The sequence below is a fragment of the Catharus ustulatus genome, chromosome 6, assembly GCF_009819885.2.
Source record: "Catharus ustulatus isolate bCatUst1 chromosome 6, bCatUst1.pri.v2, whole genome shotgun sequence".
Classification (NCBI taxonomy): domain Eukaryota; kingdom Metazoa; phylum Chordata; class Aves; order Passeriformes; family Turdidae; genus Catharus; species Catharus ustulatus.
Window position 1 is genome coordinate 37,805,014 of NC_046226.1, and position 18,558 is coordinate 37,823,571.

General features: G+C 40.2%; 1 protein-coding gene across 1 annotated transcript in view; it reads left to right on the forward strand.

Annotated features, from left to right (window-relative positions):
• SPTBN5 (spectrin beta, non-erythrocytic 5) overlaps positions 1-17,606 on the forward strand; it is an 88,900-nt gene extending 71,294 nt beyond the window's left edge. Inside the window, exons 52-69 of the mRNA XM_033063633.1 lie at positions 497-753; positions 914-1,100; positions 3,480-3,692; positions 4,043-4,239; positions 4,815-5,019; positions 5,722-5,916; positions 7,052-7,207; positions 7,679-7,896; positions 9,534-9,723; positions 10,523-10,699; positions 11,569-11,673; positions 12,630-13,247; positions 13,779-13,850; positions 15,370-15,456; positions 15,824-15,915; positions 16,083-16,168; positions 16,649-16,784; positions 17,353-17,606. Coding sequence (XP_032919524.1) covers positions 497-753; positions 914-1,100; positions 3,480-3,692; positions 4,043-4,239; positions 4,815-5,019; positions 5,722-5,916; positions 7,052-7,207; positions 7,679-7,896; positions 9,534-9,723; positions 10,523-10,699; positions 11,569-11,673; positions 12,630-13,247; positions 13,779-13,850; positions 15,370-15,456; positions 15,824-15,915; positions 16,083-16,168; positions 16,649-16,784; positions 17,353-17,527 — 3,366 coding nt within the window. The 3' untranslated portion in view covers positions 17,528-17,606. The remainder of the gene's footprint in view (positions 1-496; positions 754-913; positions 1,101-3,479; positions 3,693-4,042; positions 4,240-4,814; positions 5,020-5,721; positions 5,917-7,051; positions 7,208-7,678; positions 7,897-9,533; positions 9,724-10,522; positions 10,700-11,568; positions 11,674-12,629; positions 13,248-13,778; positions 13,851-15,369; positions 15,457-15,823; positions 15,916-16,082; positions 16,169-16,648; positions 16,785-17,352) is intronic.
• The last annotated feature ends 952 nt before the right edge of the window (positions 17,607-18,558 follow it).

The following is an 18,558-nucleotide window of genomic DNA, read 5'->3' on the forward strand; positions in this document are numbered from 1 at the left end:
CTGCTTTCTGCTGCTGGTTTAGATCCAGATTCCAGAGAGAGATACTGAGGAAAAATGTGTTTACCCGTATGTGTCAACTCTCTTCATCTGTCTCAAGGGCATCTTTTCTCCAGCACACTGAGAAAGAAACCTACAGCTGCTTTTCATTCTTCTAGCTCCAGACACATGAGTTCTCATGACTGTGAGTTATGATTGCTTGGGCTCTCAGAAAAATCTGTGTTTATAAAACAGAGCTCTCCCTTTATATGGTTTTGGTTCTTTCAAGGTGCTGTGCTCATGATAGGTTGTTGATGTTTAATGCGTCTGTTCTTGTCTTCACCAGGACTGAATTCTCTTCTTCATTTGCACCACCATTATATAATGGGAAGAGTTCACTGGGCACTGGGAAGTTGCTCTGTGTTTGTGTGCAATCTTTACTGAGCATAAATGAGATTTTTTTACATCACATTATCTGTCCTAAAGGTTTAAAGGATCTTTTCTTCTTGCATGTTCTCAGGGTCTTCATTTTCAGCGAAATGTAGAGGACACGGAGAAATGGTTGGAAGGTGTGGAAAATGACCTGAAAGCACCATATAATGACAGTGACCTGGTGGTTTTGAACAGTCATCTGAAGAAACAAGAGGAGATGGAGGAAGACATTGCTGCCCATAGGGACAGGCTGCAAGAGCTTGTGGTCACAGCTCAGCAGTTCCAGAGGGAAAAACATTTCCTTGCTGATGAACTAGAAGAGAAAGTGGATGAACTGGTGCAGAGGTGTGTGGCCTGTCTCTGCCATCTTTTTTCTTCTTTTATCAGCTTTTTTCTTCCCTGAATATACTTTTTTCTATCCTTCTCTACACCATTCTGAGATGAGTGTTTTGCATTCATTCCTTATCAGTCTGTACCCTCATTGGATTATCTTTAAAACCCACAGGTACAAAAGGCTACGTGATCCTCTGCAGGAGAGGAGGGGAAGTCTGGAGGCAAGCAGGCTTCAGTACCAGTTCTTCCGAGATGTTGATGAGGAGTTGGCCTGGGTTCGTGAGAAGCTCCCCTTGGCTTCCTCCAAGGATTATGGCAAATCCCTGGTAACCGTTCAGAGCCTGCAAGAAAAGCACCAGGTAGTGTCATGTGAGAACCACTCACAGTCTTTGGAATCAAATAGAGAACACTGAGCTCAATTTGTCTCTAGCAAACTTCATCTGCTGTGCTTTGGCTAACAGGAGTCAGGGTGCCAGGGATCACTTTTATCCTTTTGTTTTCCAAGGATATGGCAGCGTGCAAGATTCCATCCTGCTTATCATTGCAGTGGTGCAAGCATCACACCACAGGCCTTCTGTGAACACGTTGGCTCTTTCTGTGAGCTGAGTTCAAACTTTTCAATGCAAAATAGATTTGACAAACTTGTATGTATTTTCTTAGGTTCTTGGATCTTAACAAAATGCTTTCAAACTCAGTAAGTACATCCAAGAAAGCTCATTGCTCAGATGTCTCAGGATGAGCTCCCAGGAAAACTCTTTTCCCAAAAATTTCTTCTGCTCTGATGGGAGAGAGTTAAATAAATTCATTGATTTCCCATAATTAACAGGGAATATGCTAGCTGACCTTCATTCCAGTGGTAGCTTTCAAGACAGCTGCTGAAATAGTTCACAAGGTTCAGATGGGCTATCAGAGAAAGCAGTGCCTGGAATACTGTCATCTCCAATACCAATAAATACCTTACTAACAGTTCTTAAATCAGGAACACTGTCTCCTTGCAAACACAAGGTGGAAGAAAAAATATTCCTGCTGAGATTTTCCAGCAACTATTGGTATTTAATATCAATATTAGCATATGACATCCCATATAAGTGCCTTTAGGGGAAATCTGTGCAATCTGTGTTAGGATTGGGAAAGACAGGAGATGCTATAAATTATCAATGTGTGTGATATACACAGTCAGAGAGAGAGAAAGCATCTGGTACAATCACTGTGAAACAGTAATAATGAGAAGCTTGTTTCATCATGATTAAAAGTATAAATGTTGTTATGTGTGCAATTACTCCTAAAATTTATGAACTTGTTGGCATGGTAAGAAAGTAATTAAGTTAATAGAAGAAAAGAATGCTTGAGCTGAATTAATCTGAGAAAATATCTCAAATAACTGAAGGAATGGAGGAGATACTGCTTTAGGCTATGATTATTTTTTTTGTTAAATGACTACGTCTCAAAATTTTTCAACTAGCTGTGAGAGTGGGAGATAAATACCATAAAATCAGTGCATAATAAAATTCTCTGACATTTTACTTACTATTCTTCTGGAAACAGGATTAAAATATAAGCTTTTAACTTTCAACATGTTCTTAGCTACAGCCTCTGCACCTTCTTTTTAATGCTGGTTTACAAGCAAGCAAATGTCAGAATTAACAGTCAAGAACTATTAGTTCCACCCTCTATTGTTTGTCCTAATGAGCCAGATTTGCACAATTCAGTCCTTGGCTTGTCACCATAAAAGAGATTGTGTGTGAACTGTATTAACCTAAGGAAGAAAAAAGAAAAGCTGACTTGCTAAGCAGCATTTACACACAAATATATTATGCTTTCAAACAGCTGCTTGGCTTGGAACAGATATGGTGTTGCTTTTCAACAACATCTTGAAATCGATAGGGGGAAGTTAAAGGCAAGATTAGAATCAGAGCTCTTTTCCAGCCAAGTTTGACACTTTAGCTGAAAAAGCAGCTCCTCTCCTCATAGAGGGCATCTCTTCTAAATTAACAGAACTGCAGTCTTACTCTGAACCTGCTTATTCACACCTATGAAATGAAACAGAACAATGGTCAAGTTGTGGGGCTGGCTTGTGCTCAGGGTGCTCAGTATAGTCACCCAAAGAATGCATGTATGCTCACAGAAAAATCACAGCATGGGCCTCATCTACCCAGGGGAGAGTGGATGGAGTACATGCATATAATTTTAAATCTACCACTCTTCAAAAATTAATTTCAAGTAAAGCCATTGAGAATTGGTTAAGTGGTTTTCTTCTCTCCTTGTCCTGCTGGCTGCCTGGCACTCATGTCCCCACAGTGTTTACAATGACTGCTATGCAAAGATGCACCTTCTACAAAAGCATTGGCAAGTGATAAATAATAATGTACAGGAAAATTGGTCATTCTTCTCTAGATATGTTTTAATTCAAGAAATGCCATAAAATGGGATGGAACTGGGTATATTTCAGTAGAATCTACAAGTAAGAGGTTTGTGATTAGAACCTCTTCCCTTCAGACTCTGAGGTGGATATACAATAAAGTTCAAACTTAATGGCTAAATTTGATTTCTATGATCACTCTTTCATGCCCAAAAAAGTCCTCTATTCCACTTCAAGCATGCACCCAGACTTTGTACCTCTGACCCACCTTTGTGAATAGAAAGCAAATTTATAATGGAATTGCATGACTACATTTTCTGGAATAAAAATTCCCCAGCTTCAATTTTTGGTCTATCTTTTTACTCTTTACTCTTTCCAGAATCTGGAGAATGAGATAAATAGTCGGGATGCTTTGACCAAAGCAGTGATCAGTACAGGACAGAAACTGGTAAGGGGAGGCCACTCTGCCTCAAGGAAGATTCTGGAGCATCTGAAGGAGCTTGAGACTTCTGTGGAGACCTTGAAAGCAGAGGCTCAGGACAGGAGACTGAGGCTTATGCAGTCCTATGAGGCCCATCTGTTCCTAAATGAGGTAAAGATGTTTCCTCAGAGACGTCTTTTGCCCTTTTTTTCTCAAAACAAATGACACCTATATTGTTGAATGGATTTAAGTGCTGAGAAAGGACCAGAATTCACACTGCCCTGATTTTTTGTACTGGTAAATATGGATACAGTGGAGAAATGAGAGTTATCTTCCCAACTAATCACAGTGAGTTACATGTAACTTCAATTACTGGGTTCTGGGTACACATTTTTTGGAACAGTGTCTGTTAGATTGCCTCTGTTAGGTGCTCTCTGTTTTCACTGATGTGTCAGTGCACCACTGCTTTCAGTTTTCTTTGTCTTAACCTTTGTTAAGGCTCATCCCTGTATTTTATACAGCTGCTGGAGGTGGAGGCATGGCTGGCAGAGAGGAGTTTCATTCTGGAGACTTCTGATTATGGGAAGAATGAAGAATCCACACAAGTTTTACTTCGTAAACTTGAAGCTACCAAACTGGACATGGACAGTTTCGGGCTGCGGATCGAGAAAGTCCAGGCCACAGGTGCCAGCTTAATAAACAAAGACAGTCCAGAGAGGTAGGAAAGTAAAGAGGTTTCTCCTCCAGCTCTAACAGAAATGCCCAGAAAAGGCAAATACAGAAAAGTTCAACTATGTTCGATGGCTTATTCAGAAATAAGACTTCAGGAGGATCATCCATCCCTCCATCATCATCATCACAGACACTGAGCTCCCCAAATGCTTGATGATTGTTTTCATGTTTACATGAGATTTATTTTTTTTTTGACAACAGACCAGTTAATGCAGATCTCCTTCTTTGTCCATTGTCTACTGCCAGTAGCTGTCCTCTAGTTCTAATTTACCACAAATTTTCAAAAACCACTGTCCTTGGGAAAGGAAATGAACATTCCTGACAGTTCACTGTTTTGCATTGAATATCTGGGGAAGAGGAAGGAAAAAGAGCAGCCACTTGTATGATATACTATTATTTCCTGAGCTAGCTGCCTTTAATGGCACAGCATAACTCACTCCATGATGTTATCTAGTTTATTCTGTATTTTAAAGGTGTTGCAAATTAAACCTGTCAGAAAAAAACAGTGTTTAAAAATAACAATAAAACAAAGACGTGCCTTCTGCTTCTTATCCTTTGCAGTTCAGTAATACTTTCAAAGCTCCAGGGGATCCTAGCAGACTATCAGGCTCTCCTACAGAAGTCTGACACCCAGAGAAAACGCCTGCAAGAGCAATTCCAGCTCTATCAGTTTGAAAGAGAATTCCAGCTGGTGGATACATGGCTTTCCAGTAAACTGTCTGTAGCAGAGTCCGATGACTATGGGCAGGACTTAGATGATGTTGAGGTAAAAGAAAATGAAAGGTATTGCATGTGTTGTGTGGCAGAGCAGGGATGTATTTGCTGCAATTTTTGTGTCGCTGCTGACAGTGAAGCACGTTACAGTGACAAAAAGTAAGCAGAGCTGTTTTCTCTACAGCAAGAACTCAGACTGGCTTCTGTGTGCTTTGACAGGCTCACGGAGGTAGCATCCTCCAACAGAAAATTAAATGTATCAGAAAGTTAGCTTTTCTTGGAATGAGGTGAGGTCAGCACACTTCATTGCTTGCCCTGCTTATAAATTTGACAGGACCTAAAAATGTTGACTATCATCAAAAACACTGGGCTGCAGCATTCATATCTTTTGCTGCTGATTTCAAGGATAAATTTCTCCTTGGGGCACACAGTGCAGAGAGGTATAATTAGTACTGTCCACTCCTCCTAGGAGCTGCTGCATATGTAGACAAGTTCTGTTCATTAGCTTTTGATCTGGGCAACTCCTGCTTGTCAGGATGTGATTAATTTTTCTCTGTGACATAGAATGTTAAATGACCAAGACAACAGATGTCTTCTTCTGAGTCCAGATCATTTGGATTTACCAAGCAATTTGCACTTGATTGCAGTGCATAGTTATTGTGTTATACAGAGCAGAGAAAGTGATTCCTTCTGTCTCTCTCTTGGAAGCAGGCAGAAATTCTTTTGTCTAAATTTTTCCCCATTTATTCTGCAGGTGCTGGAGAAAAAGTTTAAAGATTTTGTAAATGAGATGAAACCTCTGGGACATTCCAAAGTTGCCTCCTTAAATGAGTTAGCATCTAAACTGGATAAGGAAGGCCACAGCAAGATGGATGTTATCCAGAAGAGAACAAAGCAAATCAATGAAATGTGGGAGACACTATGCAATGCCATTCAGATGAGGACAGAGGTAGGAAACGCATGAAAAACTGGGGCATTGATTTCCCTGCAGTCTCCCATGTCCTTTCTTTCCCAAACCATTGCATTGCTCACGTGGAAACACAAGGTTTGCAGGGGCAATGAGTACATTTTGTTCAATTTTTTCTAGATTAATTTCCCTTTATAGCCACTGTTTACCCTACTGTTCTTGGCAAGGCTCATACTTGAAAGATGTTTATCAGCTCTGAGTAATTGTTTTCCTTAATTCACCTCTAACTCTAGTTTCCTGGAAAACAAAGTCAATCCAACAGTTTACCATCACTAGCAGGAGTCTGTCTCCACCACTTACTATCCTCTTTATGGAACTCTTATTTAACAATCCGCTAAACACAATCAAAATTCTCCAGGTTTTTTTGCTGAGTTAGCTACTTGAAATCAAAGAAGGCACATGGAGGAGAATGTGATGGAGGACACAGAGCCAAGCCCTACCTTTAAGCAGCAGTTAGGTGTTAAATCTGCTCACTCCCCCTCAGGAAACTGCAGTCACAGATATGTTTGGAAAAGCAGAGGTCACCCTCAGATCTCAACATTTTTGTTTGTTTTAAGGAGAATACAGAACATCAGATGTCCTCAATCACTTTTTTTCAATACTGTTGCATGACCTGTTGCTTATGCAGTAGCTCAAGCCCACTACTGTCTGTTGGCAGAAATAAATGCATGACAATTTTTACTACAGAGTTTGACTATAAACTAGTATTAGAATTTTTTTTAATCATCTCATTTCAGAAAAACGTTATTTTTGCTCAATTCCTTTTATTATCACTGCTTGCAATGCAGACCTTTATTCCAAGAAGTACTTTAAGACAATTTCTGTGGTGTAGAGAGCTACTTTTAGAAAGCAATTAATGCTCTTCAGTTTGATCATTCTTCTTATGTAGGGATAAATTGCTCTTTGGAGACATCTGTTTCTTCCCATTTTCTGACAGAACTTGGGGAAATTAGGTTAACACCTCACTTTCAGGTGATTTAATGGGGAAGATGTTTCATTCCCTCTCAAAATTCCCAGTCATTTTGTACTGCATTATGACATATTAGGGTTACCATTTTTTGTGTTTTAGACACAAAATACTGTAGACTATTACCATTAAATTTCTTCTTTATTCCAGAACCTAAGAGCAGCCCATCAAGTTCACCAGTATGACCACGATGTGGATGAAGTAAAGGGCTGGATGCAGGAGAAAGAGGCAGTGGTGGATATAGAAGATTATGGATATGATCTTCCAGGTGTACAGACTCTTCTCAGCCATCTCGAGGGAGTAGAGGTAAGAAGATTTGTGATGAAGATCTAGCAGAAAAGCACAGATGGCAAAAAAAAGAGACTGATTCTTGACTGATGCCTTGCAAGACAAATTTATTGCGCCCTTAAATATTCTTTGTGCCTCAGAGAAGAGGGCCTTTTCCTCCTGTTTTTAATACTGGGATATTAGTAATGCTTTTGCTTCTAAGGATGAACTTCTCTTCTAAAATCTATTCCAAGCTGTTCTTATAGTTGCAAAGGTGTCAGCTGAACTATAGAAAACTTCAGCTCCACATTTGCCAAAATAATCTGTCTCATGTCTAAAGAAGTTTCTTTTATGTTTGGTGATGAATAAGGCATTAAGGAAAAACTGAGAGGCATTCATATTTCCAGCCTCTGTACAGACAGAGGGTAGAAAAAAAGAGCATCATTAAATCCACTTTTGTTAGAACTAAGTAGTGACTTGGTCTTACAATCCACTCTGTCTCCGTTCCAGAGAGATCTAGGAGTCATCATGAAAGAGCTGGAACGGATTCGAGGAGACGCTTGGCACCTCAGCCGCACGTACCCTCAAGTTAAGGAAAACATCATGGAGAGACTCACAGACGTGGATGAGTGCTGGGAAAACTTGGACAAAAAGTTTCTGGAGAGGAAGGCAAGACTGAGCCAGGCAGAACAAGTCCAGCTGTACTTCAATGACTGCAGGGAGCTGATGTATGTATTGGCCCCTTGAATTTGGCAGTCGGCCTTATTTCTTGTCTTTCCCATATAGGATTTTCTAAATTATAGCTGTTAGTTATTTGATTCCTGCCCCAGGTGCTCTGCAGCTTGCTTTCAGATCTCTTTGAATAAAAATCCATGGCATGTCCTCAACAGCACTTCACAGAATTTACCAGATGCCAGAGGTGACCATGACACCTCAGCACAGTGTGCATGACAAAAACACTTTTTTAGACTAATTCCTAAACAGTCTTGGAGAATTCCATCCCTGTGGATAAACTCAGTAGCTTCACAATTCCAATCGAAAATATTGTTGATTCTGTAGGAAAATAGGGTTAGATAGTGAAATAATTTGTACACCTGTATGGATAGCAGTGGCCCTTTTTCTTAGAGTCAAAGCAGCAGATAATCTCCTAGAATAGGTAATGAAAATGTTCATCTGTGACAGGAGTAGAAATACAAAGACAGTGAAATAAATAGTTACCACTGACTATTGGACATTTACTATGCTAAGAGATAAATCCTGAGCTCAGGTAAATCATGCATTAGTTTGCGCCACTTGAGAGTTATGGAGTAGGAAATGTTTATTTAAAACTATCTATCAATATGCTTCTTTCCATGAGTGCTCTTTGTGTATATGAAGTACTTGCATGTGTGGTGGTAAGGTTTTAATGGGCATCTGAGAGTCTCTGTGTTCCTTTATAATGTATAAAAATACTGTTAAAGTGTGTAGCCTAGGCAATTGCAGTTAGTTATTTCTGAGAATTTGCGTGCACAATGCTTCAGTACGTGCGGATCCACATCTGTATTTTGAACAGGCTATGTATGGAAAAAGCACAAGGAATATTATAAATCCCCCAGATGTTTAAATAAACCTTCATCAATGTATTTCTATATTGCCCTGGTTTAACTCCCCAGTCAGGAGCTAAATACCTCCACAGCCAAGCCACTCATTCCCCCAGGTTTCCAGTGGTATGGGGAGGAGAATCAGAAATCAAAACCAAGCAAATAAAAAAACAACTCACTCATTTGTTGGGATAAGAATACTCTAGTAATTGAAAAAAGTAAAATACAATAATACTAATGATGAAAATAATATAAAGAATAATGATAAAGGAAAATAACCCTCCTAAAAACTACTGATGCGCAATACAATTGCTCATCACTGGTGCCCAGCCTGTCCCTAAGCAGCCACAGGTTCCTTTTGACCAACTCCCCCCAGTTTATATACAGGGTATGATGCATATATGATGTTCTGTGGGATGGAATATCTCTTTGGCCAGTTTGGGTCAGCTGTCCTGGCCATGTTTCACCCCGGCCCAGCTGCTTGTGCACCTCCTCACTGGGAGAGCCTTGGAAACTGAAGAGTCCTTGGCTTAGGGTAAGCACTACTCAGCACAGCCAGAACAACAGTGTGTTGTCAACATTATCCTTGTACCAAATCCAAAACTCAGCACTGTAGCAGTTACTAAGAACAGAATTAACTCTATCCCAAGCAAAATCAGGACAATATTAATATCTTTTGTGAGCAAATGAAAGTCTTTATACATGTCTCCACAACTGTGGGATGTGTGCATTCCCAAACGTCCAGCAGAGTCAGATTCCTTCTCTTTTTACCCTTTGTTCTGTAGGGCCTGGGCCAACGAGATGCATGCCCTGGTGATATCTGAAGAACTCAAAAATGATGTCCTGGGAGCAGAGCTGCTCATCAAGCGCCATGAGGAATACAAGCGTGAGATAGAGAAGCAGTGGCTGAAATATGAGGAAATGCAGCGGGCAGGAGGTGACCTGATGAAGAATGGACATTTCATGTCTGTAGAGGTGTGTTGAAGAGTTAAATATTTTACAAACAAGAGTGAACAAAGAGATGAAACAGACAGGAGGTGCAGCTTTGTCTCTCAGAACGGAAGAACTAAATGGGATGATCAGGTTGTTTACTATTAAAAGCTATCTATTTAATGTGACACATAGAAAAAGAAAACATTTTAAAGTTCTTGTGCTACATCACAGTGCAATCACCTTGCATTGCTGATGTCCCTGAGTTCACCAGAAGAGATGTAATAATTCAGAAATGTCCAAAAGGGCAACAATGTTAAAATTTCTGTGATTCTGTTATCTGTGTATCTTTAGACTTTGCCCAAGACACTGTCTGTAGATCCAGAGATCACAGCATCAAAAACATCCTCAGAATTTATGCAAGATTACATTACTTCTGTTCTAGAAAGAGCAAGACAACTTTCCACAGTTGATGTCTCTCCATTCTTGCCTTGCCATAAGTGCAGGTATTTGTTGAATCTTCAGGTTCTCACTAGCTTTATAGTAGAAGTTGCCTGGGTATAAAGTTTCATCTTGGGAAATCATATGGCAGAATATTTGTCAAAGGGTATGTGGAATACACCTCAAATTGTATTATCATTATCTAGTCACACAATTTACATGCTAAATTAATTCAAGAAGAATAAAAGAGGACTCAGACATCTTTCCTAGATTATGCTAACTCCTCAAAATTATCTAGAGGTCGTCTTCTAAATCATGAAGGCACATTACATGATAGGTGACTGTCATGTGAAAGTCTGATTGGATTTTTCAACTCCTGGCATTACAAATATTCTTCTTCTAGATTGAAGAAAAGCTGTTAGAGCTGTCAGAGCTGATGAAGAAGGTAAAGGAGAGCTGGGACATGAGGAAAGTGTTATATGAAGAAAACTGGGAGATCCAATTGCTCCGCAGAGAGCTCGAACAAGCAGAAGCGTGGCTGGCTGCCAAGGAGAGCTTTCTTTCAGATCCCTCCTATGGGGTGAGTAACAACCTTGCAGCACCACTGAGCACTGTGTGCCTCTTAGCATATGCAGAGGGCCTGCCTCATGGAGCAGCTCTGGCCTGAAATTAATCCCAGTCTCAACAGCAGTGCACCCTTAGAAGGAGATCGGAAAGGACAGGGGCTCTGTCCTCTTGCAGAGGTGAGCCCAGGGCATTTGACATGGTGATGGGATCCTGGCTTCCAGGGGGGAAGTAGAAGACTTGGGAGAGTTCTAAACCATTTTTTACATAACTTGCAGAGGAATCAGCCTTCCCTGTCTTGCTAAGATCCTATTTCAAAAGGAAAAAGGGGTTTTGCCCACCTTTTCTTCCCATTAAGTGGTAGAATGTTTTACACAGAGAGCTTGACAGCTAGCTTGTAAACTCCTTTTTAAACACTAACATCCGTATTTTTGTTGGGTTTTTTTCTCATTGTTGATGATCTTCTGATAGTTTATATGATTGAAAAACAAAGTAATGGACTTGGGTATCAGAAACTATGCAGAGGACATGACAGAACTCTCGGATGCATTTGTTATAGGGCAGGAACAAACTCTGCATGTAGCACAAGCCAGAAATCCAGGCATTCAATCTGCACATAAACAGTTGTAGCCATGGCACTACATGGCCTTGCAGAAAAGGGAAGGTTGGTACTTGAGCTCTTTTTCTCCTCGCAGCTGACAGACCTTTTTTTAAAATATAAATTCAGATTTTTTTTCATATACAAACAGGGTTTTAGACATCATCCAATTACAAAATTTTCAGAATCCGCACTTGGCTAAATAGGTCAATCTGAAAAATCTTAGGCATAATATCTTCTGATGGAATTGATTTTGGACTTCTGTATGTGGTAATTTTTCCATTTAGGATTCGGTGTCTGAAGTAGAGGAATTACTGAAGAAGCATCATGATTTTGAGAAGATGCTTGCAGCACAGGAGGAGAAATTTGCTCAGCTCAGCAGGAAAACAAAGGTGAGCAGTAGGAGGCTGATGAGCTGTGCATGAAACAGGATCGGGGTCATTAATTGTTTGATTGTCACTACATGTAAGAGATGGGATAAACTAAAGCTGAAATATTTCAAGACAGAGCAAAATTTATGTGGATGAAAAGAGATCAACTAGCTTGAAAAAGCTGTAGGGGTGAAGTGAAAATTTTCTTCTGCCAGGACCAGCAAAAAGGGTGTGAGAAACAGGGTGATCCCTTGCTAAACACATGGAGAGATTTCACTTCATTCAGGATTTCAGTAGGTAGCTGGAGTCACCTGAAAGAGACAGAGGATAGCAAAGGACTGAAAATTAAGGGAGACTAAGGCGCAGATAGGTCTTTTTCCTTCTGGCATAAGATTTTTACAATGGATTGTGTTAAATGCCAAAGGTATTCAGTGAGCCTCTCAGATTCTCTTTCATCGTGGGGGAGGTTTTTAGAATTATTTTCCAGAAATAATCAGCAAAAGATAGTGGTTGTGTTTGACTTTAAGCTGGAAATTAATCTGGTTTTGTTCAGTAATTTGAAAATTGCCTAAGTTTGGCTAAGTGAAGGGACAAAGACCCTTCCCTCCAAAATTTTCCACAAGAACAATGTTCTTACAGAAAACTTGAAGAAGCAATGCCACAAGAAAAGGAGTACAGTTTCTCCTTAGCTTATTAAAAAAAAAAATCATCCTCCAGAGAACTTAGTAAGAGCAGAATTCACCATATTTGAGGTTAACTGCCATTAGTATTCATGATCTGGGCAACAAAATAATGCTTAGCACATAGCGATTAGATTCAGATCTAACTCTAAGAATGCCAGTGGAAGTATACTTTAGATTCAGCACCAGGAGACAGTTTATTTAAAAACTGTTCCCACTTAAAATAAGAAAATTTTAGGCAAGTATTATTGAATTCATGAAAGTGATTTTAAGATATTTAATGCTGCTGTCCTACAGAGAGAGATGAATCTTCTGAAACATGTGGACACAGAAGAGAGTGAGCAGAAGGATAAAGGCAAAGTTGTCCGGGTTCCTTCTCTGAGAAGAAAACCATCTGACAAAAGGAATGCGGCACCAAAAGTGACAGAGACAAAGAGCACAATGCCACTGCCATCAGTGCCTGCATCCAGCGTGTCCTGGAGGGTCCCACTTGAAACTATTTTCTCCCCTGTTGAAAAATCTCCAACAAGATTCCAAGAATTCACTTCCTCAGAAGTCCCTGAAGTGCAGAGCAGCAACAAAACAGAAATGAAAGCTGAGACAAGGCTCGGTGAGATCCCTCCAGCTACACCAAAGGTGGTGACCCCACAAGCTCCATCTTTGGAAAGTCACAGCTCCTTAGGCTCTCCTCTATCTCCTACTCCTGTCAGCCAGCAACACAGCAGCAGTTTGTCAGAATCACAAGCCACAGACCATGTTTCTCCTCAGGAAAAAGATGCTATAGGCTCCTCTTTCTCCAACCTGCAGACCAAACTAACATCAACACCACCTGAGCCTGGACAAAGGGCACTAGATAACTCATCAAACTTACTGCTGTCTGGCTCCTCTTGGGAGAGACTAAAGAGTACATCCTCAGTAAGTCCCAGGAATTTCTGGTCCTTTCCTCACAAAACCACTCTGCTGTGCTAGTTAAAGTAAGACAATAACAGGAAGTTCTGTGTGAAAGTCTCAAAATGCACAGTGGGCATTCCAGTGGGTACACTCCTGGGTCCAAACAAGAGGCATTTCATTTTGCAATTCAAACACTTTCCACGCTATACATTGGTGTAACTGAGTAATTGTGGAGGTGGTATGAATAACATAAACAATTTAAATTGTAAAATATATGTAATAATATAAAAATAATATTAGTTAATTAATACACTATGATACAGCAAATTCCATAAGTAAATTGTTTGATAAGGATTTGAATTATCTTTGTTTAGGTGGTCTATCAAAGCTGCGATTGCAGCCTAGTGGGATTTCATCTGTGCTGTCAGTGTAAAGGCTAGAGAAACCAGAGATCAATTTCTTTGCATGGAGTTTATCTAAAAAAGACCTTCAGAAATTTAACATAGGCCTAAGGGCCATTTTAAACTTAAGTAGCAATGTTCTTGTATGTCTCAGGTTTCTGCAAGTCTCCAGAACATGGAGGGTTTCCTTGAGAAGCGGGACCAGCTCCTTCCACGAAGACAACAGGTAGAAACAAATGCCATCACTCTGGGTTGTTTCCTTTTTCCTTGAGTTATAGTCCAGATCTGGTCTGACTTTTTCAGGATAAGCTCTTGCTGAAGAAGAGCTCAGTAGTGTGGGTTTGCTGCAGCTACCCTTGAAATGAATGAAGAAGTGTCTGCTGGCTTTGGCAGTATCTGATCTCTCAGAGAAAGAGTGGAATTTTTGGGAATTTCTCTCATGGGAATCATGCAGAATAGAATCTGTCTACAGTTAATGGATTTATAAACCAGAGTCTAGGCTCTATGAACATGTTAATTACAGTTTCCTAATTATAAACAATCTATCAACTGGTTTCAATGTATCATCTGAACTGAGGGGAAAAAACCCAAATGAAACAACCAAAAAAACCCACCACATCACAAAAAACCCTAAAGCTTCATGATCCTGTAACAGCTTGTGATATTTTGGCAGTAGTGGAAGCCCTCAGTCGCATGCTCCCAATATTTGTAATTTCTAACTGTGCTAGAACAGAATTAAGGTTCTGTTTATCTTTGAAAAATTGATTCATTAAATACAGGTTTGAATGAAACTGAAATATAAATTCTTATCCTGGCAAGTAATACCACTTCAAGTCAGTAGTGTAATGATCGTGACAGGCCAGGAAATCTGCAGACATCAATGCTTGCTGAGTGTTTGCACATAAAACACTTGTCTCAGATTATTTGTCCCACAGAAGATTTCCTCTGAAATTTTCAACTTGAAAGACTTCTTTTAAAAAGTGAATCTGGTCTGGACTCCATCTTCTGGAAGAGAAATTTCATTTTTCTTCACTTCTGGACACACAGAATTTAGTGTTCAGAGAAACTCATTACCCAACAGAGATTCCATATTACCCAACAAGAAAAGCTATGAGTTACCTTCCTCAGAACTGTTTCCTTCCTTTTCTCTGAATGACCAAATTGTCAACTTTATTCACTGCCATAACAAAATATGAATATAAGTTAAGGACCCCTTATCAAGAAGAGTCTCATGGCACTAGGCTAAGTGTCAGTGGTACAAAGTTGGAGTTAGAAATAGCTGCTACTTTTGCACATTGTTCAGTAGCATTCCAATGGGGTTAGTTTAGTAAATGAGGAAGAATTCAGCAGCCACATTAGATAGCAATAGCACACTTGATAAAAGCAGCAGGCAAGGGCCAATGTTCCAGCTAGGGAAAAAAGTGGAGTTTTAGTGGCCAAAAATTAGACAGAATTTTGATTATCCACCTTTAGTGATGTTGCTGGTCCCATGGTGTAGAGCTTGCTTGAATCAGGTTATGTCATTTGTTCAGTTCTGACTCATAGAGACCCTTTCTTGAATCACTCACACAGAAACCATAGCAGGTTCTGTTTTTCTAAGAGAGAACAATGACTGTGAGAACTTCTGTGATCATAATATTGACAGGTCCTGGCTTCCTGTGGAAGTTGTGTGTGAAAGATTTCACTATTATTCCTAAAAATATATATTTCATAACTGAATTTTATTACCATTTCTATTCATGTAGCCACACTCAAGATCTTGGAATTCCTTCTATGTAAAACTTGATGGATTAAAGCTTGATTTCTATAATGATGACAAAGAAGCAACTAAGGTAATTTGGTTTTTTAATCTTTCTTGCAAACTTTCTATCTACATATGTAAAAATGAATTTTAAAATGTCACCTTTGCTTTGGGGCTGGGGTGATTTGTTCCCTTTCAAACGAACAAACAGAATAATTAGCTTCTGAAATTTTCAAAGATATACCTTAAGATAAGTATCTTATTCAAGAATTACCTTCAAGATTTAATGCAATCATCCATGGCTCCTCTGTGGTTCATCCTATTTAGTGATCCAAGAATTAAAGTTAGAAGTGTAAAGAGATGGGTGTGTAGTCTGCCTGCAGCATGGAATGGTATGGAATTGAACCCTAGCAGAAAGGACACAGAAGACAGTTTGTTTTCCTTTTATTCCCCTTCAGAGCGCATCCACAGTCCTGTCCCTCAGCATTTCTGGTGCCAAATGTGAGAGGCTGGTGAATTACAGCAGGAAAGAGAACGCCTTCATGCTGCGGTGAGTCTGATGGAGAAGGGCACAGATCAAAGGCTGCAGCTCCCTGCCCACAGTCACCTAAGGCTGCATGTTGTTAGGAGGCGTAACTGAAGTGTCTCACACTCACAAGCACAGAAGGGATAAGGCAAAACTGACTAGAATTCACCTTTTCCTATCCTTATTTACAGGCTGAGAGATGGGGCAGAGTATTTCTTTGCAGCACCTTCTCAGACACTGATGGAGGACTGGCTGCAATCACTGCAGAATAATATAGGTATGTTCTCACTTCCATCAAGAATGAGCTGTGCTTTTTGGCAGGTGATGGTAAGAGAAAGAAGAGAATGACAAGATGTCCTTAGTTTGGGGGCATTTTGAGCCATTGTTTTTGCCTCTGATAGAAAGCAATACACAAGTCACCTTGTGATGTAGTGACCCGGCAGAGGAATGCAGTCCAGGGTGATTTGCAAAGCAGTCTTTCAGTTGTACTGTGGCCAGCATCAGGTTATTGTCTGGTAGGGGTGTGGGGCTGTATTTAAGCTTTTATTAAGGAGCTTCTTTGGATTTGATCAACAGCTTTTCTTCTGAATCTAGATCTCTTTCTGGACATCTCTCTCCATAGTGGCTTACTGAGAAGGAAGCTATAGCATAATTATAACTGTGATGGTCAGAGAAAATTGTTATGGACCTGGAAGCAGCAAACTGCCTCTAATGTTACTTTTTATTTGCCTTTTTTTTTTTGGGGGGGGCTCTGTAGGACACGGTAACAGATCCCATTCTACAGGGATGGCACAAAGTTTCATTTCAAGCACAGAGACCTCCCAGAGAAGAGTGTGGGACTTCCCAGACAGGGACTCTGCTGAAAGACTAACCAGCAAAAGCTCCCTCTTGAGGTATGGGCTCTGTGCCACAAAGCTGAACAGATGTCAGTGCTGTTCGTGCTCAGGTAGCAGTCACCTACAAAGAGACTGCCCAGGTCACAAACTCCTGCTCCTCTGTCGCTAATGTCACCAAAATAACAGCAGGAACAAGGCAGTGACTGTCCCCCTGTACTTGGCACTGGTGAGGCAACACCTCTAGTGCTCAGTTGTGAACTGCTCACTTCAAGAAAACCGGAGCGTTTCCAAAGAGCAGCGAAGCTGGAGAAGGGTCTGGAGAACAAGTCCTACCAGGAGAGGCTGAGGGGCTTGGGGTTGTTGAGACTGGGGAAAGGAGGCTCAGGGGAGACACAGGCAAGGAAAACACAGCCACAGCCAAATTCAGAAACCTGGCCTGTTTAAATCGATTTTTCTTGCATTTGGAGTCTGTACAAATCTTACAGGCAATGATGTGAAATCCTAGTCCCACAGCTGGGCAGACTTTTGCTGCTGAGCTAGACACTTAATGAGTCCTTACATATATAGAGAGACTTAAACTCCTCTAGATTATACCTGATTTTCTGATGATGCATTTTGTTGGTAGGAGAACACCTTCTTTCAAAATCAAACCAGAGAGAGAGTCTGCAGAATTTTCCAGAGATTTTAAGGAAGATGGACCTACAGTGACACGAGCCTCAATGACCACCCTAAGCCTAGAACAAAGTGGAAATGAAACAAAACTGTTTCCATCTCTACTAAAAGCAAGAAGAGAAAAATGACATTTGCGTCAATGAATTCCAGACACTTATAACTTAACTCAGTTCTCCAGAAATGTATTAATATGTTTTAAGTTGATCACTTCCCTCTGACTTTTAAAATTACATATTTAATCTTATAAAATCTTTAAATACAATTAAACAGGATTTCATCTGGTATACTTTTGTGTGTACAACAGCTTTTTCATTTGTCATTATCACTCGAGAGTTATCTACTCCAAGGCACTAAACCAAAGGGCAGGGGAACCTTTAAGCCAGACTGCTCAAATGAAATGATTCTGTGAGACAGGAATGGGGAACAGCGAGCAGAGCATGAGGTGCAAGCTCAGAGTTAACTACAGCCATGTGCAAGTAGATTTGCAGATACCAACAGAATAAATTTAAGAGGCTTAGGGTGGTCTGTGCAGCTAAGGTAATGTTACATACTTCCTACAGTGCTTTGTGGTCTCCACAATCTTTCCTTTTTACAACACATTAACCAACAATTCTTTATTTGCCAATTCCTTCTAGATGAAGCTACCAGGAGAAAAATGTTCTACAGTGTTACTCCTTTTTAATGCAATCTGAAACTTAAATAAGGCATGAACAATCAGGGTTTCAGTGTAAAAGGAGAAGAAAAGTAGGATACAAGGAGAAAGTCTAGTCCCCAGACAGCAAGCTTTACGTGCTGAGGTATGGTGTAATCAAGGGGAAGAATATATGTTTTTCCCCCCTACTTCTCTGTTTCTGAGCCAAAGAAAAGTTACCTAGCATGAAGTTGGAGAGAAAAATTAATTTTTTTCCCCCAGGACAATGTAGTGGTTGGCATCTTTTCCCTGACAAATGGAAGCTAAAACTTCAAGTCTTTAATTCCTCTGACAAGGATTTCAGCCTTCTTCCCTTTTTATGCAGTCTGAAGCATCACTCTTGCTCTCTGCTTGCAGTCCTCTCCTCTGCACTGACTATTTCCCCAGTGGTAGGGAGCACTTCATGCCGAGTTTATGTAAACACTTTTTGGGCACATGCAACATCTAGAGTTTAAATTTGTGTTCAAT